Raw genomic sequence first — 26,180 nt, 5'->3', positions numbered from 1 at the left:
TCTGCCTGAGGATTATCTCAGCACTCCTTTCGAATCCTAGTGTTTCTGCCCTCCCCCATTGCACTGTGAAGAAGAAATAGACTCCTGCACAGAGCCAGGCCTGACTGCCCGCCACACCTGTGATGGGACAGGTGGGGTGATGCACTTCCGTCCTCAGGAGGAAAGTGGAGAATATATACTTTTCTAGGACTTGGGATACTTGCCTACTATGATCTAGGCCTTGGGGTCAATTCCAGAACTTAAAAGCAGCAAAACGAAAGTCGGAGTTTCTGGGGTGTTTGTTTCCAAATAACAATGTGGTGAACGCCTTGGGGTTCCAAATGAAAGCCACAAGAAAACAATGTAGTGATGACACTATTTTTCTTCCATAGGATATAGGGTGTGGGGATAGAGGGCGGCACTGGCAGACCCTCAAAGTCCACCTGCAGCACCCCCAGGACCAAGTGAGGATTCAGACCGCCAGGTGCAAAGTCCACGGTGTAAGGCACACAGAGCCCTTAGCACAAGCTGGCGGGTCGCGCTTCCGGGTGGGTTCCAGCCCCGGACCCCGGGGAGGCGAGGCGGGGCGATCCCCGCAGCGAGACACGTGCGTCCGTGGCGCCCCGGACCGTCAGGCGTCCCCGCGCTGGCCGAGGGCGGGGCAGCCGCGCGGCGCTCCCCTCCTCTCTTCTCCTCCTCCCTCGCGGCCTCTGATCGGCGGCGGCCGCACTCGGCCCTGGGCTCACTGCGAGCTGCTGGCCGAACCATGGGCTGCGACGGCCGGGTGTCTGAGCTGCTCCGCCGCAACCTACAGCCCACGCTCACCTACTGGAGCGTCTTCTTCAGCTTCGGCCTGTGCATCGCTTTCCTGGGGCCCACGCTGCTGGACCTTCGCTGCCAGACGCACAGCTCGCTGCCCCAGATCTCCTGGGTCTTCTTCTCACAGCAGCTCTGCCTCCTGCTAGGCAGCGCCCTCGGGGGTGTCTTCAAGAGGACGTGAGTGTCGCGCCCGCGCGCCCCTCCCCATCCCCGCAGCTATGACCACCTGCCTAGCTGGGCTGAGTCTAGCCCAGGGGCTGCTTCCCTCCCCCACCACAAGCTCTCCCGGAAAACTCTCCCGGGACTGAAGGTGACATCTGGGCTATGTACTTGTTTCACTCACCCCCAAGAGATCTTAGAACCGTTTCGCCCTTGCTCACAGAGTCCACCAGCCAAGGCATGATGACAGAGATGCCTAAGAGACCCTTACTGCTCTGCTCCTCTGAGATCTTGTAGCCCCAGCGCCGGAGGTGGAATTGGCACTGAGGTGGGAAAACAGTTGGCGGTGCCAGCTCAGGGGGCAGTTCTCAGTGACAGGGCTGGCTTGTCGTTTGACCAGGAACCCCATAGGTAGCTCCACATCAGTTAACACAGGTGGTCCCTTTACCTAGGTGGTGAGGCTCCTGGGGTTTCCTAAGGGAGACAGGACATGCCTCCAACATTGGCAGCTGAGGCTGAGCCCTTGGGCCAGTGAGAGTCCCATAGCTAGGGCCAGATTGAGAGCAGTGTAGGGCCTCTCATCCATCCCCTAGCTCTGGTACCCAGGACCCCCACCATCACCCCTCCACTTTGTTCCTCCTCCCTGGCCTCTGCCAGGACAGAGCTCTGGTCTCTCCCTGGCACTTGGAATGAGTGCCCCATCTAGAGCCCTATTCTCCTGGCTAATTGTGTAAGAGTTCCCCTTAGGACTTTCTAGAAAGGCAGCAGCCTTTACTCTGTACAGCCAGGAGTAGAGAGCTAGAACTGAGGAATGAACAACTTGCATACCAGAGGCTGTTGTGTGGCCTTCCTCATTCTACTTTCTAAAAGATCAATTATCTGAATTGCAAAACCATGGTTGGGAGGTCTATTGAAAACAAACAAACAAACAAATAAATAAGACTGTGTATAGCAGCCATTCTAAGCCAAAGGGCCCTAGGGCTCAGTCCTCCAGGTGTGCAGGGAAGATGTTGTACAGGTATAAAGTGGACCCCAATCTAAGCAACCTAGAGCCTGGCATACCTCAGAAATTGGAGAGTGACTATTTTCATTTCCTCCGTATGCTATGGCAAATGTATGAATTCTCAGAAGCATGTCTCCTTGTGCCTACTGGTGTTTTTTGTGAGCTTGAGATGGCTTTGGAGATACAGGAACTCTGAAGATATGTTCCTTCTAGAAAATTAGTGAAAAGGAAGAGTGAGTATCTCTGAATATCAAGGGGCTCTGTTTTTTTGTTTGGGGTGCTGGGGATGGAACCCAGGTAAGCATGCATGCCAGGCAAGCTCCCTGCCTTTGGGCCACCCTCCCAGCCCTCACAGATGTTGTGCTGTGTTGTGCTCACCTTTCTGGAATTTTTTAGGAACATATGTAGCACAAACAGGAAGGAGATTGAAAATCACTCTAAGTGACAGATAGGCAAGCCTGCTTTTCTGAAATGGGGAGAGACACAAACCCAATGGGCCATCTCTCCCTGGCTTTGTTCCTCATTCCAGGTTCTTTATCCACCAGGCAACAGAGAGAGAATCCTGAAGCAGGAAACCACAGCAGTGTCAACAATAGTAACTAACCATTGTGCAAAGGGTCTATGTCAGGGCTAGGCTTAGTTCTTATATCAACCCATTTAATTTTCATCACAACCCTGCAAAGCAATGCTATTATCTCCATTTTATACACAAGGAAGCTAAGACACAGAGGGGTTAAGAAGTTAAGTTAGGTGTGGTAACCCCAGCTCTCTGGAGGCTGAGTCAGGAGGATCTTGAGTTGGAGGCCAGCCTGGACCACATAGCAAAAGCCCGTCTCAAGCAGCCAAAAATAAAGAAAAAGAAAGGAGGGAAGGAGAGAGTTCCAGAATGTGGGCTGTAGGGTCTGTTGTCCCAGGTGCCTTGGCAGTGGCCCTGCCTTACGAATGCCAGCAGCTGCTCTGTAGCTGAGGCTGGAACAAGAGGTGGCTATTCCGTGAGTCTTCATAGGCTGAGTATTCCTGAGCCCTGACAGTGCCTGGAAAGGCTAGGTGAGCCTCTGGGCCTCATGCTGGGATCTTCCAGAGCTGGGTAGGGCTCCTGGTGGTTTGAATTTAAATTCTGAGCTTCAGCCCTCACAGCTTCAAGATAAAATATTACCAAGAACCCTTTTGTTTGATAAAGAGCAAAGCAGCAATGATGGCCCCCCGCCTGGCTAACTCTGGGCAGTCTCCCCATTCCCACCCCCAAAGTGAATGGAAGCTCTGCCAGCCCTGATGTGGCTTTACCTGTCTCTGATAAAATGCTATGTCCCTGCAAGGAAGCGCTTACCAGTCAGTGTGCCAGACTGGCACTGGAAATGGGGGATTGCCTTAACAAATCTCAAGGGCCAGCTATAGAGAGGATGGGCGGGGAGTGCCTTTCTTTAGGGTTCTGCTGAGGCCTTATCTACTGCTTAGCCTCATCTGAGAGCTCTGGGCCACAGGGGCCTTCTAGACACCTCCATAAGGCAGGCATTGGAGTAGGTCATCAGAGCAACATCAGCCTTCCTCCCCTACACTTAGCTGAGTCAAAGATCTTGACCTTTAAATCAGGCCATCTGTAAACTTCCCTAGGAAAATATTGTTGAACACAAAGAGGAAATCTAGAGAAGAGACTTAGAAAGCTACCTGGCTGGCAAGGTGACCAGCCTTGTGATTTGACAAACAGGTAAAGGGTATTTAGACAAAAGGTTAGAGTTTGATTTTTCCTCCTGGTTTTGTGGGACCTGTCTAACCACCCCAGGCAGTTGGGAAACCCCCTTATCTCTGGGACTTCAGTAGATACACGATTTGAGATCATCTCCAGAGACTCCCAGCCTCCCCATGGCTTCTCACTGCTGAAGGAGTGAGAGCAGTAAGTGGCTGAGGCTTGTTGATATCTACATTTGCCAATTGACATACACTACCCTCCACCCCCTTGTATATATTTTTAAATCTAATTCCTTCTTATCTTCAAATCCCCTGCTGCCTGGACTCAGTTAAGAACCTCTCCCCTGCAAACCCTTGTAGCAAACTGAGTCTTCATCCCCCTAGAGCCAGCCCTGTAGTCCACTTGCATCTCAAGTCATTGGTCTCTTGAAGTCCCTGGAACACACCACAAAATGTTCCCCTCTCTGGACTGGGCTCTGATTGGCTCACTTCCAGAAAGCCTTTGTTTGTCCCTTCAACAGCTTGTCTACCTTTTGGTGTATTACAAACCTGTGCCAGAATCCTACTGGGAGTTCAGCACTGGGCAGGTTCTAGTTTAAAAACATCTCAAAGCCAGGCATATCGATGTATGCCTGTAATCCCAGTCCTTGTGAGATGGAGATGGGAGGATCCGGAATTCAGAGTTATCTTCCACCACATAAGGAGTTTGAGGCCAGCCTGGGCTACTTAAGGAAACCAAACCAAACCAAACAACAATGACAAAAATTCAACACATAGAGGTACCGTGAACCCAGAAACTCTACTCCTCAGTATATATCCAAGAGAAGTAAAAACATTTGTCCAGACAAAAATGCATACCTACAAGTTCACAGCAACAGTATTCATAGTAAGTGGAAATAAAATAATGGCCAGGTTAATAAAACGTGGCATAAATAAAGGAGCAGGTAGCCTATGGAGCCATCCTTACAGGGTATCTCATTCAGCCAAAGTACTAGTCATGAAACAGCCAGTCATGAAGGACCACACAGTGTATGAGACCATTCTTGTGGGCTACCCAGTACAGAGAATCTGGACTTGGCGGGGGCGGGGGATAGGGGAAGCCAAGTAATAAGTGGTATGAAGAAGCACATAGGGTGACTTCAATGGATATAGGGTTTCTTTCTGAGGTGAAAGAAATACTTAAAATTTAGGCTGGACACAGCAACACAAGCCCATAACCCAGCACTTGGTAGGGTGGTTGGATAGGAGGGTAGGAGGCTGTTAAGGCAGGAGGATAGTGAGTTCTAGGCAAGCCTTGGCTATAGAGTGAGATCCTATCTCACAAAAACAAATAAACAGACTTCAAAACTTAAACTATGATAATGGTCTCACTACTCACAATATGAAAAACAAAATTGATGTATACACTTCAAACAGTTGAATTTTATAGTATAGAAACCACATATCAAAGTTTTAGTTAAAAGCATCTCAGAACTCATTCCACAAATTAATTGATTCATTCAACAAATACTTCTTGAGCCACAGCCTGTTTTAGGAGTGAGGGCTCCAGACAAGGTCCCTGCTCTTCCCAAGTGGCCATTCTGGAGTGCAGTGTGTGACACTGAAATAGGAAAGGGACAGAGAGTGGCAGAGTTGAATTGTGGGCTACTCTAGCGAGGTGCTCATGGTAGGTCACTTTGGGGATGTGACATTAAGATCTGGCTCCTGAGGAACAGGTCAGGCACATCAGGAAGTGAGAGAGAGGTGTTTTAGGCAAACAGACCTAAGATTTGGCTCTGGTCTGTGGCACTTTCCACATGCCCAGCACCCAGTGAGCCGTTGAGGGCAGTGCAGCCGCAGCCTGAGTCAAACAGGCAGTTCTGCCCCCGTCACTGTGGGACTGTGAACAGGCTGGCCAAAGCATCAGTATGGAGGACTGAGGTGACTGAATTATAAAGAGCCCTCCTTGCCTCCATCAGCTGAGAGAAAATTGCTCACTGATCCTAGTTCCTGGAAGGATGGGCACTCTGTCTTCTGAGGTTGATGGGTACTGCACTGTGACTTCCACCATTTTGTCCTCCATTCCTTTCCATGGGAAAGGTGAGCAACCATGTGTCCCTGCCTTGGAGAGGGAGTTCCCAAGGAGAACGCGGTATCCCAGACCCAGGCAGCATGGAATTGGGGCTTAGCAGCATTTTTCCCCAACTGGGATCAGAGAGCGGGAATGGGCCCTGCCTGTATGGAGCCATGCAGTCCTGCCTCTTTTCACAGCACCAGGAAGCCAAGAACAGGTGCCCAAGGCAGGGGCACTCCAAGGTGGTCACATGTATATCTGGCAACCAGTCCTGAGAGGGGGTTAGCAGCTTACTCAAGGTCACATAGCCAAAATGGCCCAGCAGGCAATGCCACCATAGTCACAGCCAGCCTGAGGGGGAACGCTGAACCCTCCTCTCCACTCCCATTTACAACTTCATGTGGTGCCATTAATAAGTAACCTGACTATTTATCAGGCTTTCTGGCATAAGTTTCTTAAGCCTTGGAAGAAAGAGACACCTTTAACAAAGCCCAAATTCACATCTGATTTCCAGGGGAGAGCAGGCAATGGCACTCTGCCAGTCCTTGCCTCAGCTGGGGGCCAAGACCTGTACCACTCTCTTCCCATATATACCTTACTTTCCTGCTCTTTAAAGTGAGAAGGTCCTAGTTGCTGCTACTCTAACTGTGAAAGTGTGTGGAACCAGGAGGTGGATTTCTGGTACATACTCTTGGGGTATGGCAGCAGGAGTGGAGAGGAGGAAGAGCTGGCATTGGTCCCTGTCATCTTCTTGCTGGCATATCCTGGGCCCTGCATTGAAGAAGCGCAAGGCTGCAAGGAAGGATGAGCACCGGAGAGGGAGCTGCCTGAGGGCTTGAGAAGGAACTCTTGCCTTCTCCAATTAGAGTGGAGAAAACCAAAGCTCAGAGCGGCTAGATAGTAGAGGCTTGCCACAGGTCACATCACTGGGCATTATCACATTCCACCACATTTTGATGTCAAAATGTTTTAACATTATTACTCTGTAATCCTTGGTCAGCCACATTCCTGAAAGGGGCTATTACTTCAGCCATTTAAAATAAGAAATGCATATGCTTTAGTCTGGCCCTGGAAACAACACATTATTCTAAAGAATTTCTGGACTGCCCACACACACAGCACTAAAGCACCTGGAAGAGTGAGCTGCTGGCCTACTTTATGGCCCAAGAGCCCAGAACAAATGTGTGGTCAGCCTTCAAAATTCCAGCTGCAAGCCTAGACTCCAATCATAGCCCAAGTCGTGGCAGAAGACACGGGGAAAGGATTTTCCATGTCTGCTTCCTCCTAGCCTGGGTTCACTCAGAGGTCAAATGGGCACAGGCTTGAAGTCCACCTCACAGTATTCTCATATCTACTAAAAGTCTGTAACACTGAACAAATGTCAGTGGCTTTCATGCACACAGTAACACCATGCATTACCCATCCTTTCCTTTCCCTTACCTCCCTGTGGCTTTTTTCTTTTCTTTTTTCTTTCTTTTCTCTTTCTTTCTTTCTTTCTTTCTTTCTTTCTTTCTTTCTTTCTTTCTTTCTTTCTTTCTTTCTTTCTTTCTTTCTTTCTTTCTTTCTTTCTTTCTTTCTTTTTTGTTGTTTGTGTAGTCTTGGATGTCCTGGACTCACTTTGTAGATCAGGGTGTCCTCACAGAGATCTGCCTGCCTCAGCCTCCCAGAGTGCTGGGATTACAGGCATGCGCCCCCTCAGGATTTTGTTGCAAGTCTGAGTACTGTACTGAACCACCTCCACATAAGCCACACCCGGGATGCCCACTAAACACACACAAGACACTCAGCCTCTCTCCCACCTCTCACCAATTGTTTGATTTCTTCTATATTTTTGCTTGTAGCCCAAGCTGGTGCTGATCTCTCCAACTTCCTCCTTCTGCCTCCTGGGATAATAGGCATATGTGATGTGTTAGTTCCTCAGAGTCTTTGTATGTATCTGATGTGGTAAGTGAGGCAGTGGCAATGGGTTGGGAAAGGTACACATAGGAGTGCCTCTTGCTGTCCCTGAAGTTGGTCCACAAGAGTCTGCCTGCCTGTCTTATAGTAGGAAAGGAAGTGGAAGAGGAGAGAGAGAAAGAGTAGAAAGGAGAGGTCTACCATTTTCATCAAGTTTTCTGTGGATAGGCATCCCCTCTGTACCAGGTCCAGAGGAAGAGGCAGATAAAATGTGGTATCACATTTTAGGAAGCAGAAACACAAGTGAGTACTGCAGTATCGCAGCTGGGTAGTCAGGCTAGGAACTGTCAGAGCAGGGCCTGAGGGAGAGCTGCAAGCCTGCAGCCTGAATAGGCCACCCACACTGCAGACATCTTCCTTCCATCCTCTTTAGCAGAGCCTTGAAGCAAGTCTACCCCCAGGTTCCAAGAGGGAACAGACAGGGTCATGAACAGAAATCTCTCCAACAGATCAGCCTGGAAATGAGAAAATAACAAAATAACGAACTGCTGCTATCAACAGAACTGTTCTGATAAAGGCTTTAATCAGATACAAGACGATGAGATGGCTGAGTGCCAGGGGGATCAGAGTCACAAGCTGGCAAAAGATAACCTGCTGCATCTCTGGGGATCTTCCCTGCTTCCCTTCCAGGTTCCCTTCTGAAACCTCAGAGGTCATTTTGCCCTACCTCTCCCTTTTTCATACTCTGAGGACATTCTTCCAGAACCTCTAGAAACTTCTTGCTGCCCAACTCTTCCCCCAGTACAGCACGTTAGCTTGTAGACTGGTCCTAAAGCACACAAGTCTCTGATCCTTTCTCTGAGCATTTGGTATTAGGAGGAATTCACTGCCAAAAGGACCTTGACACTGATCTCTCCTGGGGACAGTCCTCAGCATCCCTGTGGAGGGCTGTTCTGATGTCTGTCTGAACAGGGCTCAGAATGGTCTCAGTAGAGATGGCCCCTGGCCCGTGTCCTTGAAGAGGAGTCACTGTATTAACCAAATTCTGTGTCATGGCTTTGGTCCTGGTAGTCTGGCCCTGTTTGGAAGCACAGCTCTTGTCAATTCCTGTGTGGAGGGCACATATGGCTTGTCCCTACTCTTGCCCAGCTGAAGACTTCGAGGCTCAGCCTCATCCCTGGTCCCCAGTCCTTATTTGTGGATATATGTCTCTTTTCCCTAGGGATGCTCAAAGTAGCCTCCCTGAGAGGGACAGGAATATTGCTGTGTAAAATTGCTTAAAGAGAATAAGGTTTAAGCAACATAACATGATAGTTAGGCTTTGTGAGAACCAATGTGACATCTGGTATGCTCATGGCAGCCGTAAGAAGCCCTTGCTGTACCAAGGTCAAGAGCCTACTCATACACCTGCCTGCAACACACAGTTTGTAACCAGTTCTTTCCTGCTGGTCGCAGAACAATGATGAGGAGGAGGAGGGGCCTTCCAGAAAGGCTCTGGGCTCCTCTGCTAACTCCAGCTCTCCCTTGCCCAGCCTGGCCCAGTCGTTATGGGCCCTCTTCACCTCTACCTTGGCCATCTCCCTGGTATTTGCTGTCATCCCTTTTTGCCATGATGTGAAGGTATTGGCCTCGGTCATAGCGCTGGCGGGCCTAGCCATGGGCTGCATCGACACCGTGGCCAACATGCAGCTGGTGAGGATATACCAGAAGGACTCAGCCTTCTTTCTTCAGGTGAGCAGCACAGTGGGAGGCTGGGTAGTAGGCTGTGTGTGGGGAGCTCCCCAGGCCCTCCTGATCACTTTCTCCTTGCTGGGCCATACACCATCAGTAATGCCTGGGTTTGGGTTTCTTCACTTCTCTATGGGTGATCTCTGCCTGCCTTGTTGGCCTCTCCTAGAGAACAAAAGTTCTCTAACTAAGAAAGGCAGTGGGACTGAGGGCTTGCTGTCTGTCCTTGTCTGTCCTTCTGTTTCTCTTCTCCTCTCTTCTTCCTTTCTAGTCACCCAGTGTATGTGGCAGTTACCAAATAAAGCAAGTTAAGGGAGGACAGTTTATGTTGGCTCACAGTTCAGGGAACACAGTCCATGATGATGGGGAAGGCATATGTCAGGAGTGGCTCAGTCTTTGGCACCAACCAGGAAGCAGAAAGGAAAATGCCAAGTTTTGCCTGACTGTTTCCTTTTCCTTCTTTTCCATTCAGTCTCAGACTCCAGCTGATGGTGCTTCCCATATTTGGGGTGGGTCTCCCCTCATTAGTTAGGCCTTTATGGCAATACCTTCATAGACACACCAGAGACACTTTCTTAGTGCCCTAGGTGCTTCTTAATCCAATCAGGTTGATGAAATTGATCACCATCATGAAAGAAAACAGCACCAATGGGAATTAAGGCTATGGAAATAAGAGGGGGAGGGAGGATTGGCCACTACTACTCCAGTTACCCCAGGAATCAAGGGTAGTGAAAGGGGGCTTTTCTCGACATTCTTCCTTCTTTCTCCTGCTTCCTGAGTCTTCTGCCACCTCCAGCTCTAGGGTCAGGCAGGGGCCTCCTGGATGGGGCATAAGGTAAAGGTGAGGGGAGGTGGCACCCTCTGGATGCAAATCCTGAGCCAGGCTGAGCGGTGCCCCCCCCCCCACCCAGGTCCTCCATTTCTTCGTGGGCTTTGGTGCTCTGCTGAGCCCCTTGATTGCTGATCCCTTCCTGTCAGAGGCCAACTGCTTTCCTGCTAATAGCACAGCCAATGCCACCTCCAGAAACTATGCATCCCGGGTCCTGAGCCAACATCATGCAGCAGCCCAACCTTGGTCAAACCAGACGATCTCCAGGCCACCCCCAAAAGATTCGACAGAGAACCACGTATCCTATGCCTTCTGGATCATGGCTCTCATCAATGTGAGTGTCACTGGTGCATGTGGGGTAGGGAGCTGGGGACAGTGTGCACCTCCCAGTCCAGCTCCATAGCACAGACTCTTCAGACCCAAGAAACATGCCAGGGTCCACTGTGTACAGGCAGGAGGGAGAAGTGACCTGTAAGAATTATTGTGACTCTGTGTTGGCAGATCACAAGAAAGGAAGGCAGCGGACATGTTTGCACAGTGACAATCAGGGTCAGCTTCCAAGTTCTCTGAGGCCTTATGAACAATCAGACCTTTTCATCCATGGCCAAGAGGCAGGTAGTGGCTTCTTTTCTAGGATCCTTTATCACTGTTGGAGATGGGTGAGCTCACAGTTTAGCCCTGCTCCTTGGGTTTCTGCTTCCTTGCAGCTGTAGAAACACCAGAGAGACTGTCCTAGTTCAGTTCTGTAACTGTGATAAAACACTCACCAAAACCAACTTGGGGGAGAAAAGGTTTGTTTCAGCTTATACTTTAGAATCCATCACCGAGGGAAGCCTGGACAGGAGCCAGCAGGAAGAAACTGAAGGAACAGTGCTTACTGCCTTGCTCCTCATCTCCCCATGGCTTACCCAGCTTTTATATATATATATATATATATATATATATATATATATATATATATATATATATATATATATATATATATATATATGTAAAAAATATATTATATATAATATATGTACTATATATAATATATTATAATATAATTATATATATATATATTATATAATGTGCATTTGTGTTTTACCCACCTCTATGTGAGGGTGTCAGATCATCTTGAACTAGAGTAGTTACAGACAGTTATGAGCTGCCATGTGGGTGCTGTGAATTGAACCTCAGTCCTCTGGGAGAGCAGCCAATGCTCTTAACTACTGAGCCATTTCTCCAGCCCCTCCAGCTTGCTTTTAAAAACAACCCAGCACTACCTGCTCAGGGGTAGCACTACCAACCTCAAATATCAATCAAGAAAGTAACCCACAGACATTCCCTCAGGGCAATCTGATGGGAGCATTTTCTCTACTTAGGTTCCCTGTTTCCAGGTGACTCCTGTGTGTGTCACATTAATAAGAAACTAAACAGCACAGGGCCCCACTGACCCTGAACAGCTTAGATACTCAGGCCCCTTTTGTGTGCCTGGCCAAGTCAGTGTTGACTCTGGCTTCTACCTAGAAACCTCCAGGTGGAGCACAGGGGACATTGGGACCCTCCTACCCACCAGCTCAGACCATCTTAATTGCCTGTCCTCCTGGTTCTGACCTATCGGGGGCTGGAAGTGAGGATATCCCAGGTGACCATAGCCTAGCTGTGGGACAGAGGCCCTGTGTGGGGCTTGCCACTTTGGCCCAAGGTCTCTCCGCAGTGAGGCCTATCCAGTCCTTCAGAGACAGCTGGCTACTGCAATGTGGAGTGTCTACATAGAGCACTGGAAGGGTCCTAAGCTCCCACCATAGTTGTACTGGGTGCTGAAGGGTGTCACACCTCATTGGCCTGAGGTCCTGATAGGGAGCTAGAGAGAGGCCAAGTCTTATCAGAGGTCATCACCTCCAGCCCTACAGCCCTGCTCCTAACTAGCCCTCTTTTTCCTCAGCAAGATACCGCTTTTCCCTCTGCTCTGCCCCTTTTATGCTCATGGCCACCATTTTGGCTCAAGGTAGCTTTGAATCTGTGTCCTCTTAGGGGTCCCTGATGAGGGAAGGATCCAGCCTCAATGACAGCTAGGACTCTGTATGCAGGAAGCCCTGAACAGGCTCAGGCTCTGGTCTCCCCACTAAGGTGCCTACTAGAGGGGCTGCTTGCTACAAGATTTCTGGGAATTTCCTTATTTGTATCTGAACATAAATAGCCCGCCACTAGAGGAAGATAGTAGTGAATGTACTGGCTGGCTTCCTTATGTTCACACACATACACACCTGCCTGGCATTGGCTGGCTTTCAGGGTGGCACTAGTGTCCCTGAGTAGGATTCGTATAAAAGCTGGGTGTGTTCTTGCCAGCATGCCAGCCAATCTGCTGTGAAGCCTTTCCCTTCACCCACCCTCCCTGGAAAGGCCTCCTAAGTTCCAGGCCTCAAGCCCAGCTGTTTCCCCTTGGCCTTCCCTCAGGCTTTCTGCCATTGAAGTCTCTTCCTGTTTCCCCAGTTAAGGAAGGGCTGAGTCTCCCCCATAAGGCTGACTCCCCCAGTACAGAGACATAGGTCTCTTGTCATGCAAGGGCACAGGTGTGGCATTACAGCTACCAAGGGCTATTTGAACATGCCTCTACTGTAAACTGTGAGATGGGGTATACTTTGTTTTCCAGGCTGATTTTATGCTCCTGTCTTTTGAGTAGCTGAGACTCCAGTTATGTGACAGCACACCCAACTGTGACCTTGACAAGCTTTTGAGTGCAGAAAAGGGCTCTCAAGATCACCAGAGGGAGCTAGGCTTGGTGGTGCATGTCTTTAATCCCAGCACTTGGGAGGCAAGAGGCTGGTGGATCTCTTGTGAGTTTGAGGCCAGCCTGGTCTACAAAGTGAGTGCAGGACAGCCGAGGCTACACAGAGAAACCATCTCACCCACCCCCACCAAAAGGATCACTGAAGAGAGGTGTCAGCATGGGGTTGGGTGGCTTTTTGTCTTCAGGCTGGTGTGAGCAGCTTTCTTAGGGTGCTCAAGGGGCTCCCTAAAAGCAGTGCACTGTCAGGTTGGGTGTCTGCCTTGCTTTCATTCCTGCCTGGCCCATTTCTGGCTTAGTCACTTAGTCACTTCTGGAACTCTCTGGCCTTTCTGAACTTTGTAAGCAAAGGAGCCAGGTGATAGCCACAGCAGGAAGGACAGCTGTGAGACCTGATAAAGAGCTTCCTGGCAGTGAAGGTGATGAGGCCTGGGCAGGGACACCTAAGGGAGGCAGTGGCTGCTTCTCTAGGCAACCTCAGAAGTAGGAGGAGTTTCCCATTGGGCTAGGGAGCACTGTTGGGACCAAGAGGCTCAGTGTGAAGAGCAGAGAGCTGGGCAGGGGGAGGGGGAGTAGGCATTTACCCACACCCGGTTTTCTAGCTTAGTCATCAAGTATCCTATGAGGATATGCCATGCCTTCAGCAGCTCAGAGGTAGGAACACAGCAGGCTGGAATCTGAATGCTGATGCTAGTTGTGTGGTGGGAACTTGGCACGCTCTGAGTGTCTGGTTGGGCTCATAGGTCTCTTCCAGTTCTAACAGTATGTGGCTGTGTAATATCTTTGAGCCCCATTTGCCCCATCTGGAAAATGCATTTAAAATCTTTTCAGCACCTTTCCTCACCCCTTGGTAGTACTAGAGATAGAACCTGGGGGCCTTATACTTGGTAGGCAATGTCCACTGAGCCACATCCCCTGCTCCTTAATTGCATTTTCAAAAATTACATTTGTGTGAGTATTTTGTCTGCATATAAGAGTATCTTGAGTGTATGGGCATGCATATATGCATGCGTTCGTGTGTGCTTGTGTGTGCGGTGATCGTGGAGGCCAGAAAAGCGTGCCAGATCCCCTGGGACCAGGATTATAGACAACTCTGTGTGGGTACTGAGAACTAAATCTAAGTCCTCTGTAAGAACAGCAAGTCTTCTTAAGTGCTGAGCCATCTCTCCAGATTCCCACCCCCAATCATATTTTATAAAGCTGTGGCAGACAAAAATAAGAGGCACTGTGTCACAGCAGCGTTGGGAGTAAGGGTGTTAGCAGGCAGTCACCTGGTGCCTGGCCTGAACAGAAGAGGACCCTTGTGAGTGTAGGCTTTGAAAGGCTTCTCTAATCTCCTGTAGGGACTGGGTGTGGCCAGGGCCAGCAGTGCTCATACCAAGTCTATGTCTGGCTCATGGGCTGGCAAAGGCTCTTTGGTGAGGTAGGCACCTTGGACTGTGAGCCTTGCAGCATGGCCCTCCTGACCCTCTACTGCCCTCAGCTCCCAGTGCCCCTGGCTGTTCTGTTCCTGCTGTCCAAGGAGCGGCTGCTGACCTGCCCGCAGCGGAAGCCACTGCTACTATCTGCAGACGAGCTTGCACTGGAGACCCGGCCTGCTGAGAAGGAAGACACCTCCTCACTGGCCCCCAAGTTTCAGCCACACCCAGGTGCGGGCTCTTGTAATCTATTCTGGCTGCCCTAGTAACCCTACGGCCAGAAGATGAACCTAGACCCCAGTGCTAGTGGTCAGAAACAATCTTTGGCCCTGGCAGTCTCAATAGGTAAGTGATGGAGCCATCTGGCCAAAAGAATAAAAAGGCACACTGCCTCCATCCTTCTCATTCTTTCGTGGGTTACCTTGGGAGGGGGCGGGGTGGTTACTTGACCTCTGTGATCCTTGGTTCCACCAGGAGTGGGCAAAGAACAGCAGCTGCTTCTCACAGGTGCCTGAAAACTAGAGAAGATGGAAGCAGCAAGCAGCCCTGGCCTGACCAGGTGAGCAGAGGGGAGAGAGCAGAGGTTGACTTAGCCCTGCCCTTTTGTGCCTTTTTCAGGGCAGGAGGACCTGTTCTGTTGCCAGGGAAAGAACTTCCGGGGAGCCCCATGCTCTTTCTTCGCCATCCACATCACAGCTGCTCTGGTCCTGTTCATGACAGATGGGATGATGGTGAGCCTTCCTCCAAAGGCATGCTCTATTGAGAAGCCTCTACCCTGATAGCCAAGTCTTGACTGGCAGGAAGAGAGAAGTACATGGAGATCCACAGGACTTCGCCTGCAGTGCAGTGAACCAGTGTCTTGCCCATCTCCCACAGTGCTCACAGCCCATAGACACCGGACTCTGTTCTGTTTTGCCAATTATTGTTATTGTTTTGTTAATTCTAGAAAGGGATCTGTCTGGTGTTGTTTTGTTTTATTCCCAATTCTTTGTGGCCCAAGATTTTTCAGTTTTAATTGCTTTGCTTTGTTCTGGCCAGGATCAGATGTAGCCTTGGTTGGCTTTGAACTCTTCGTCTGCCTCCGAAATGCACTGTACCCAACTGTGATCCACATTTTTGAAAGCTCACAGCTCTGCTGCCCTGTGAGAGGCCACACTATGTGAACTCTGGGGCTTCTTGGCATGTGCTACAAATGGGGATTCACAAGCTAATGTCATAACCAAGCCACACTCCAGCCCAGGTGTCTATCCAACGGGTGACCTCTGTTTCTCTATCAAGTGCCTTTTCCAGATTGACTGCTGAAGGAGGGGACATTCCTAAGAGAAGGCCCTATTCACATGCCCCAGCTCACAGTACACCTGGTTGACTTACACCACTCAAGGGTGGATGTGGCCCTCTCTCCTCTCTTTTCTTCATTTGTAAAATAAGAGGTTAAGCCTTTTGCCTGTCTTCCCAGGCCCTGCGGGGAATCCCCATAGGGACCTAGTGGCATCTCTAGTGCTGCTGTGGTACCCATTCTGTTCTCAGCTTGGGTGTAAGTGTACCATATGATCTTAGCTCCCAGGGCATCTTGGGATAAGCCACTGTGGACAGGAACAGTTGGCCACTGCAGCCCTCCCTACTCCTGCCCCAGCTGAGGCATTAGTGTGCTAATGGAGGCTTGTTCTCTCCACTCTCCACAGGGTGCTTATTCTGCCTTTGTGTACAGTTATGCCGTGGAGAAGCCACTGTCTATTGGGCACAAGATGGCTGGTTACCTCCCCAGCCTCTTCTGGGGTTTCATCACCCTGGGCCGGTTCATTTCTATCCCCATCTCCTCAAGAATGAGGCCAGGCACCATGGTGTTCATTAACGTGGTAAGTGGCCAAGTGGCCTCCTTTCCCTTCTTAGAAACACAGACTTTGCCTATTCCTGACCTTACCACTGCCCAAGACATTTTCCCAGGACTGTGCTCTCCCAGAATAGTAAAAAGGTAGAAATGGAGGAGAAATACTGGCAAAGAAAGGATGGAGAACAAGGCCCTGTCTGGGCCTGATTTTACATCCTTAAAAGCATGAGTAGAGGAGATGGTGGGTGATTACTATGGAAAGGAAAGCAGACCCCAGCTGACGTCTGATGATCAGGAGGGATATAGGTCTCAGCCTTGGTCCTCCTGTGTTTCTCATAGTGCCTCTGGCTAGTGGAGCAATTTGCCTTTGGCAGCTCTCCAGGAGAGTCTTAGATGGCGAGACTAGCATGTAGCTAGGCAAAAGAACCTGCTTGGCTACAAACAGTCCAGATTAGTGTACTGATGTTTGTTCACGTCTCCATCACAAAGGACTCCAGATTACAGAATCCCTTAGGTACATCTAGTTCAACCTCCCACCATAACATGGACCACTCCTGTGATATCCCTGCCGGTCTTTGCTTAAATGTCTCCAAGGATTGGAAACTTACTACTTTTCTAGGAAATTCACTGTAAGAAAACACTTCCCAAGCTGAAGAGATGCCCCAGTGGTTAAGAGTACTGGCTGCTCTTTCAGAGGACCCAGGTCCCTGGCAACCATAAACTGTCAATAAATCTAGTTCCAGAGCACTTGACACTCTCTTCTGTCCTCCTCAGGCACTGTATGCATGTAGTGCACATATATGCAGGCAAAACACCCATATACATAAAATTAAAAAAAAAAAACAACTTAAAAAAGACTTCCAAGCTAGGTGTGATGGCAGCACACCCCTACAGTCCCAGCACTTGGGAGGCAGAGGATTGAGTTCAAAGTCAGCCTGGGCTACATAGAAAGAATTTGTCTCTAAATAAATAGTAAATAAGTAAACAAAAATGCTTTTGTAGTCCAGGAGATGTTTACTTGTGCAGAATAGTTGAGAGAAGGAGGAGGTTGGATGAGGGTGGAGCTAGGCAGAAAGGTTCTCTGATGTTTTGTGGGCAGAGTAGATGGGAACTTTTTTGAGTGGAGGAGGAAGGACACAGGATTCAAGTACTACATGGATGGGGTCCATTCCTCAGTACAGTGACATGCTTAAGGTCATAAAGAGAGAAGGGTTCAGCTGGGTGCAGTGGCACACACCTTTGATCCCAGCACTCTGGGAGCCAGAGACAGGCAGATCTCTGTGAGTTCTAGACATCCTGGTCTACAAAGCAAGTCTAGGACAACCCAGGCTACACTGAGAAACCATGTCTGGGATTGTGGGGAGAGGGAGGGAGAAAGGGAGAGAAAGAAGAGTTATTTTGGCTCTTACTTTGTGATGTTCTAGTCTATGATCTAGTCTATGCAGTGCTGGATAGCATAGGCTGGAATTGAGCTGGGCAAATTGTTAATGTCATAAGCCAGGAAAAAAGGCAGAGGAGGAGTAGAAGCACACGATCCCCTTCAACAATACGCCTCCAGTGACCTAAGGAACTACGGTCCTCCCAACCAATAGTTTGAAGCAGCTACAATAATCCCTTAAAGACCAAGCCTTTTGCGGGTCTTCTGAAATCCAATGACAACAGAGAAACAACCTTAGAGCTGAGTATTTCATTTGCTTTTGATGATATCTTGAGCCTGACCACCCTGTGGGTTTCCCCCAGCCCACCAACCTTCCCCACCCCCAAGCCCACCAATCTCCTCTTTTCTAGTCATCAGGTTGATGTGCCCAGCACCAGAGGCTCCACCTTGACAAACACAGCTCCTCACAGCTAGGTGCAGGCACACAAAGAGGCTCTAAAGACTTTCACAGCATTAGGAGTTCTGAGTTCCTTTGGCCACCAGAGGTCAGGATGGTTTTTAGCACCTCTTGTTAAGCAGCATCAATGTCCAGCAGTCTCCAGCAACAATGCCAGCTTTGTTCCTGAGTTACAGGTGACACTGCGTTCGGCAGGGGAGAGAGGGCGGTGTTTTGGGTGCTGCTAAGGATGTGCTATACCACTGAGCTATATACCAGGCCGGAAGCCAACTCCTAAATACAACTGCTGAACAGCAAAGGAGGAATAGAATGTACAATTAGTTGCCAGGTAGAGAAAACTCAGTTCAGTGTGAGTCACGCTGTTAGTGGTCCAGGGAGTGCTGTGTATGTGGAGCAACTTTATAGGCTCTGGCCCAACGTCATGGTTGTAAGGACAGTAAGGGTCCCTAGCATGGAGACATTTGAATCTTGTGGCTGTAGCAAATAGGATATGGACAAAGACCCCATGAAAGAATCCCATCCATGCTTGGGAACTGAGCAGAGAGGAAGAGCAAATAAACAGGGCTGTGGAGTCATCTTTGCCAAATAATATGTTGTATTTGGAGCCATAGATATATCTGTGACTTCTGCTCTTTTAATTTATTATTATTATGTGTGTGTGTGTGTGTGTGTGTGTGTGTGTGTGTGTGTGTCAGGGGGCACACATGAACCATGGTATGTGTGTGGAGGCCAGAGGACAACTTTGAAGAGTTGGTTTTCTCTTTCCACTTTAATATGGTTTCCAAGGTGTCATGTATAGCTGCTTGGCCTGCATGTATGTCTGTGTGCTTCTTGCATGGCTGGTGCCCACAATGGCCAGAAAGGGCATTAGACCTCCTGATATTGGAGTTACAGATGACTGTGAGCCATCACGTAGGTGCTGGGAATCAAACCCAGGTCTTCTGAAAGAGCAGCCAGTGTTCTTTTTAACTGTTGAGCCATCTCTCCAGCTCCTGCTTTCTGCTTTTGTTTGTTGTATTTGAGACAAGGTCTTACTACATAGCTCAAGCTACTTCTAATTCATAATCCTCCTGCCTCAGACTCCTAAGCCCTAGGATTACAGGTGTACACCACTATAGCCCACTACCTTTATATTTTTACCACATCAAAGAAGTCCTTCAAGTTGCCTCTCCATGGAGAAGGGGCATGTTCATCTTCAGCCACTGTTTCTTGAGGATCTTCTGTGGGGCAGGACCAGTGTGTCTGAGGGTGATTCTAGAATACATCATTTCTGAGGGATCTTGAGTCAGAGGTAATGGGGTTCCCGTGCCTCCCTTTTCCAGTGTAAGCAAAATCCCGTAAGGTCTCCGAAGGCTCCTTCCTCTCAGCCTGCCCAGGCCTTCATCGATGATGGGAGGAGTGGGTTCTGGGCTAGTTGTGCTTTTTAAAAAAAATTTTTATTTTTACATAATATTTAGGTCTGTGTACTTATTGTTATCCTAGAAACAGATATACAGATACTTACCTGCAATGCTATTTGTTTTGTGGTGCTGCCAGCGCCTTGGGCACCCAGGATAAGTGTTCTAACACTAACCTACATACATAGTCCAAACCCAGGAACATTTTTCCATCAAAGCTAGGACTTGGTGTAAAACGTGAAGTTTCTATAGAACACAGAGTGGGGCTGTAGCTTAGCGGTGGAGTGCTTACCAAGCATGTACCAAGCCCTGGGTTCATCTCCCAGCATTTTGGGAAACCACACAGAAATGTTGGAAGCTCAGCAGTTTGCATCTTTTATATCATTTCATCACAAGTCTTGGCACTTCCTTGCTAACTAAATGAAGAAAAGATAAGAAAAAGAAATAAAAAAGAACATGACTGCTCCTAGGTATGGTGGATGAGAAGGTTTATTGTAGACAAAAGGGAGAGCATAGCCAGAGGCAGAGACATCTAGGAGAGTCCAGAGTGAACATAACCCTGAGCTAGGCAATACGAGGAGAGCAAGGAGGAGGAGAAGGGAGAGAGAGCCAGAGGCTAGAAGGGTAAAGGGTAAACCATAAAGAAACCAGGTAACCAAAATGGCTGGATTATATAGGGAAGGGCAGCTGGGGGAAGGGCACCCCAGCCACTGGGCTGAGAAATTTTAGGGTGGGGTTGAGATATGTCAGCCATACCCTATAGCAGGTAGGGACTAGGGGTGCTGAGAGAACCTAGCAGCCAGTTCCACTTTGGTATGTTAAATAGGCACCTCAATTAGCCATTTGTCCCTGGTTTGAGACCTAACACTAACTACTGGTATAAAGATAAAAAACATAGGGTTTAGGGCGCCACAATCAGGGAGCACTCAGCTAGGACCTGCAGCAGGGGCTGCAGACTCCAAGCCATGTGCTGCTCTGGTTTCCTCCCAGGTGTGTTTTGCGTAGAAATCACTCAACACTTACATAAAAACATTTTTTAAAGAGCTTAGAAACTGGGTTATTGTAGTGAAAATCTGCCTGAGGGGCAGGGACCTTGCTGAACAGGCAATCTGAGCCATCGGATTTAAGTCAAATCTAGGGGGCACAGAGCTGGCTGCTACAGCCATTGATCCTCTTGGGTGTTGGATTCCTAGAGGGTGGAGACCCAGTGACCACCACCCATCCTTATGGCTTCCTCACTCTGGATCTTAGAACTCAGGTGTCAGAGGAAGAGAATGGGAGGAGTGGGGATTGTAGACAGCCCAGTTCCACCACCAGGAGGAGAAATGTTGATGAGAATTCAACATTCAGAGAAGACACTGGAGACCACCAATGCTTATTCCCTCACTGTTCACTAGGTGCTGGGGGGAGAAGTTGCCGCTGCGCAGGGTGCAGGCAGGTTCACCCTCCAATGCTTCCTAGGTCCCAAACTAGGGATGTTGCAGTTATCAGTGAGACCACAGGGTGGTGCATGGGCCGCACCATTCTCCTGGGGCCAGTAAAGATGCCCCTGCCTGAGCATCCTTTCCCTTTCTCCAAAATGCCCAGCTTTGTGCCCTAATTGCCTCTGCCTCTGCTGTGACAGGTGGGAGTGGTGGTGACATTCCTCCTGCTGCTTATTTTCTCCTACAATGTCATCTTCCTGTTTGTGGGGACTGCAAGCCTGGGGCTGTTTCTGAGTAGCACCTTCCCCAGTATGCTGGCCTATACCGAGGACATACTCCAGTACAAAGGTGAGTGGCAGAGGCAACATAGGAGCATGCTTCCAGCAGCTAGTAGCCAGATCCTCCCCTGCTCCCAGGTTGCTGTGGTATTCTAGGCCTGTACTTCGTTTTCACCAGGAAAATCAAAACGCCTCCTAGCATGGGTGGGAGCACACGTGTTTGGTCATGGGTGTCCTGTCCATGGCGTCTCATGTGTCCTGTGTGTGTCTTTGCAGGCCACAGGGAAGCCTTGTGGCTTCCTTGTCCATTTCCTTCTCTTCCTTATGATGGCATGGTACTGTTTATGGATCTACAATTGACATAGTATCTTGTCTTGTAGAAGAAAACAATTTTTGTGGTAGAATGAGTCAAAGAATCAAGCACCTTTGAGTTTCTGGCTTCTGGATCCTCTCAGTGGGGTTCAACACCTGGCTGAGACACAACTCAATCAGGGAAAATTTCTTTTGAACTGTGATTCAGAAGCAGCGCTAGCCATGATGGGAGGGCAGAAACAGCATCAGCCAGTATCAGTGCCCATCCTGCAAACATGTCTGTGTGCTAATAATGACATTATGAAGAACAGGAGACATGCTCAGGAGACACAGTCCCTTCCCCCAGCTCATCCTGGCTGCAGGGAAGGTGTCTCCCTGGGGGGTCCAACATACTTAGACTCTAAACTCAAGAGAGTCAACTAAGTGATGAAACAATGTCCTCATGTCAGTTTTGAGAGGTAAGCTGATGTTCCAGAATGGCAATAACAAGTTCTGCAGAATGACCACTCAGCTCCATCTTCCTGTCACTTCCCATGCTCCAAGCTTACATTCTGTCTTTCTCATTATTTACTTGCTTGGAATATTGAACGGTGCTGATCTTTCCCAATTATCTGGTCCCCTCCTCTGCCTTTGTAGGTCTGGACTGGTCTTGTTTCCCTTCAGTCTTGTCTCCATCTGGCCCTCAGGCTCAGCATTATGAACCCCTGGAGTTCTATACTACAACCAGGGCCCAGGCTCCTCTGAGTGCAGAGATGGCCTGTTCTGACGGCATCTAGGTGTGATGCTGCAGAGGGTCCGCTGAAGCACAGCTGGCTGTAGCTTCCACACTAACCTGGGGTGCTCCTTTTTCCTGAAGTCTCCCAGAGCTGCCATCTAGCCACATTTGGAGTTCCTTGATGACACAGCATCTGTTTTGAGTCACCATGTTTTGGCCATAGCCACACTTGGTATGGACTGCCTCCATCTGCTCCATGATTCCCACCCCATGCCCTTCCAAGAAGTATCTCTGATTCCATGGAAAGGAGTCCCCCTCCCCCTTTGTGCCCCACCGACTCAGGCTGTCCCTGCTATATGTATGACCCATCTCACAGTTTCTGTACTATCTATGTCCTCTCCAACACAGTCCCACAAAGAGAAAGAGTGCAAGCTTGAGGTCATTGCAGGCACAAGCATCAGTCCTACCTCCATATTTGCAGGTCTGACATCATTTCTTTTCTTCTCATAGTGTTTCGGTTTTCTTGTCTGTCACATGATGGCTCAAACCTATAATACTAAATTTGGGAGGCAGAAGCAGGTAGATCTCTATATGTTCTAGGTCAGCAGGGCTACATAGTGAACCTGATCTCAAAAAAGGAGAAGAAGCTGGACGCTGAGGGGCATGCGCATGCCTGTAATCCCAGCACTCAGGAGGCAGAGGCAGGCAGATCAATATGAGTTCAATGACAGCCTGGTTAACAAAGTGAATCCAGGACATCCAAGTCTATGCAGAGTAACCCTATCTTGAAAAAAAAAAAAAAAAAAACCAAAACAAAACAAATTAGAAAATAAAAAAAAAAATTCAGGAAGAGAAAGGATGAAGGAGGAGGAGGCAGCTGCCTACCTCTTTTGAGCTGGGTTGAACGTTAGTGGCAGAGTACTTGCCTTGCATGTGGAAGGCTCTGGTTTTGTTCCCCAGCACCACAAAAACACCCAATGCTGATCCCATAGGAATGCTCTGCATGGGAGAAAAATGTAAAACTCTCGATTGACTGACATTACTGGCAGTTCACAGGGCTCCCTACTTGCCTCTATACTGGCACTATACCTGGTGTACAGAAGGGCCTCAGGGTGTTTCAAAAGGATGCACAGAACAGTTAGGAGCCCTTAGAATTCAGAGATGGGAATGAGCAGTGCTCAATTTAGAAATCTGATGGGAAGCGAGCTGCCCTGGACTGAGAAAGGAATGGAAAAGGAAAGGAAGAAGCTGAAGAAAGATGTGACAGGGCGAGGCACAATGTGTGAGCACAGGCAGAAGGACAGGGATTGGCTCGAGGGAGATAGGAAGCTGGAAGGAGGTAGAGCCCTTGGTAGATGTGCCATCACTGGCTACAGTATTAACTGATAAGCTCTGGTGTGTCCCAGGGAACCAGAAAGGCAGTCACCCTCCTGGAATACTGTCTGGTAGAGAAGGGAGGTCATCAGCTAGTGTAGTCAGGGATAGAGGAGAAACTGCCATTCCAGGCATAGCGACTGTGGAAGATGTTCCCAAAGGAAATCTAAATTCAGGCATAACATGTGAACTGGAGGAGGGAGAGAAACCTTCAGCAGGCGGGTAAAGGACCACATCTGAGACAGGCAGTGGCGACTCAGGTGATGATGATCACTGTTTATCCTGGCTAAAGGGTGGCTGGGGAGCCAGCAGTATGAGAGATGACCCTGCAAAGCGCATAAAGCATTTAGACTTGTCCTGAAGGTAGAGGGACCTGGCATCAAATGTTTGTCCTGGGCCAGCTCTCTAGAGAAGCCACAAGAGGTATTTAAGGGCACATGGCAAGGGGTATTACAACTGGCCTGAGACTTCAAGTCTGATGCTAAGCTTAGGCTCTGAAGGTCTCAGAAATCCTTTCTGGAAAGGTAGGCTACAGTCATACTAAGAAGAGTCCTGAGTGCCAGGCTCTGCAATGCTGAATGATTGAAGGTCTGAGAACCAGAAGGAGACTTATGAACAGTAGAATAGACACATTACCAAAGTAGGCACAGGTCAGAGTCCAAGATGTCTTAGGAACCCACAGTGGTCTCTTCCACCTTCCAGAGGTGTCCCAGAATGGACTGGATTCTGATAGCTCACACCTACATCCTCAGCTTGCTCTCACCCAACCTTCCCTTCTCGTTTGGCTAGGTTGTGCAACCACAGTGCTGGTGACTGGGGCAGGAATTGGCGAGATGGTCCTGCAGATGCTGGTTGGTTTGGTAGGTGAGGTCTTCTAGGGGTGGATGGGGAGTATGCCTCCAAGCAAATAAGAAGATGCAGCCTTTAAGTCCAAGCTGTCACTTCCTGAGTTCTGCATAGCATGCATAAACCCACTAGGCTGGGGCTTGCTGTTTCCATTTCCAAGCTGGCCAGACTCAAAAGCCAGGCCTCTGAATGTGGGATGTGGAGACCTTAATGACCAAATGCATGAATCCAAAGCAAACATGACTGTCTGGGCCTGGAGCCAGGGGTCTCCCATGGGAATTCTGTTGGCTCTCAGAGCCTGGACAATGTGCCCTGCTGCCGGCAGTGCTCTGTATCCATCCGGCCCAGGTCCGTGTCTCCCAATCTGTAGCAATGTTACCCAAGACCCCGCTCATGTCCAGTGCTTGTCCTGACCATTCCTTAGCTTTCCTTCAACATGACCATGCTGCCTTTGTTTCCCAGGAAATCAAAAATTAAAACCATTACTTTCCTTGACTACCATAACACAGACACCAGTCTTTTTACAGCACAGGATCCTGAAACATAAATAAACTTAGCAGCAGCTTGCCCTATGTCAGTTGGCTTTTAGTAACAGCCAGCAATGCTGTGTGGCCTGGGTTGTCCCTCAAGTCTCCCAAGCCCCTCAGAGCCACTGGAGCCTCCTTTGCTCCCTTCCAGCCTGATGGAAAGGAAGGGTTACATTTTGGATGTCCTCTGCATTGAAATACTATATCTGAGGTCTGATATGGTGGGGTTTCTTTTTTTTTTTTTCTCTCTCTCTCTCTTAAGACAGGGTTTCTTTGTGCAGCCCTGGCTGTCTTGAAATTCACTCAGAGATCCACTTGCCTCTGCCTCCCGAGTGCTGGGATTAAAAGGCACAAGCCACCATACCTGACATGCTGTGGTTTTTTAAGTTGATGGTCTATGAAAGTTCTATTTGCTATTCTGACATGTTTTAAATTTTCCTAATAAAAAGTTAAAAGACCACACACACACACACACACACACATACACCTTCTGTAATGTACCAGTTAGGCCTATGGGTATAGAAATACCTCATAGGTTTAAAATTTCAATAATCACATGGAGTTTTCCAGAATGTTCTAGAACATGGAGCTGAAAGAGTACATGGGTTATAGACAGGTATGGCTTTACAGCAGGATTTATGTCTTCACCAGATTTGAAACCTTGGGGAGACCTTTCCCACATTCCTGTTTCTGGTAGGATGGCCCAACTTGACTGAGAAGCTGAAAAAGGCCCAAAGCAGCCATTTTTCCCATGTACCATCATGTGGGATTTTAATGGCTATTCTGTTCCTTTCTGGCAGATCTTCCAGGCCCAGGGCAGTTATAGTTTCCTGGTCTGTGGTGTGATCTTTGGCTGCCTGGCTTTTATCTTCTACATCTTGCTCCTGTTTTTCCACAGGATACACCCTGAACTCTCATCAGGTAAGAAGAAAAGTTGTTTCTATATAGAGGGGGAAAACAGAGAGGGAGAGGGGAAAGAATGTGATTTTAACAGTCAGAAGCACTGTTCTGTTCCAAATGAAATACAAGGAAATGTTTATTTTTCTTCCTTTTCCCCTCTTCCTGCTTTCCTTGTGATTGTCCACACTGGACTCTAAAGGCAACAGAGGGTAGAACAGGCTGACTCACGGCTTCTCCATTAGCAGAGGGGCATGGACTTTGAACTTGTCTTCCTGTAACCCCTTTTACAATGGATCCTAGGGCCAAAATTCAAAAGCATGAGAGACTAGAGCCTGTCTTCCTGGCTGGAGGTTGGCCCAGCAGCTTAACTGGCCACTTCCTTGCAGTTTTGACTCTTGTCCAAA

General features: G+C 48.8%; 1 protein-coding gene across 6 annotated transcripts in view; it reads left to right on the top strand.

The window, feature by feature from the left end:
- The first annotated feature begins 692 nt into the window (after positions 1-692).
- Positions 693-26,180, top strand: part of Mfsd4a (major facilitator superfamily domain containing 4A) — a 43,417-nt gene continuing 17,929 nt past the window's right edge. For all 6 annotated transcript variants that reach the window (XM_055598214.1, XM_055598212.1, XM_055598213.1 and 3 more), the window contains exons 1-9: positions 693-975; positions 9,128-9,326; positions 10,235-10,486; positions 14,406-14,571; positions 14,959-15,071; positions 16,023-16,196; positions 21,025-21,172; positions 24,293-24,363; positions 25,677-25,797. In XM_055598214.1, coding sequence (XP_055454189.1) covers positions 746-975; positions 9,128-9,326; positions 10,235-10,486; positions 14,406-14,571; positions 14,959-15,071; positions 16,023-16,196; positions 21,025-21,172; positions 24,293-24,363; positions 25,677-25,797 — 1,474 coding nt within the window. In that variant the 5' untranslated portion in view covers positions 693-745. The remainder of the gene's footprint in view (positions 976-9,127; positions 9,327-10,234; positions 10,487-14,405; positions 14,572-14,958; positions 15,072-16,022; positions 16,197-21,024; positions 21,173-24,292; positions 24,364-25,676; positions 25,798-26,180) is intronic.

The sequence above is a fragment of the Psammomys obesus genome, unplaced genomic scaffold (genome assembly GCF_907164565.1).
Source record: "Psammomys obesus unplaced genomic scaffold, mPsaObe1.curated_primary_1811, whole genome shotgun sequence".
Lineage (NCBI taxonomy): Eukaryota > Metazoa > Chordata > Mammalia > Rodentia > Muridae > Psammomys > Psammomys obesus.
Note: the sequence above shows the minus strand (reverse complement) of the source record. Positions and strands in the feature narration are given on the sequence as shown.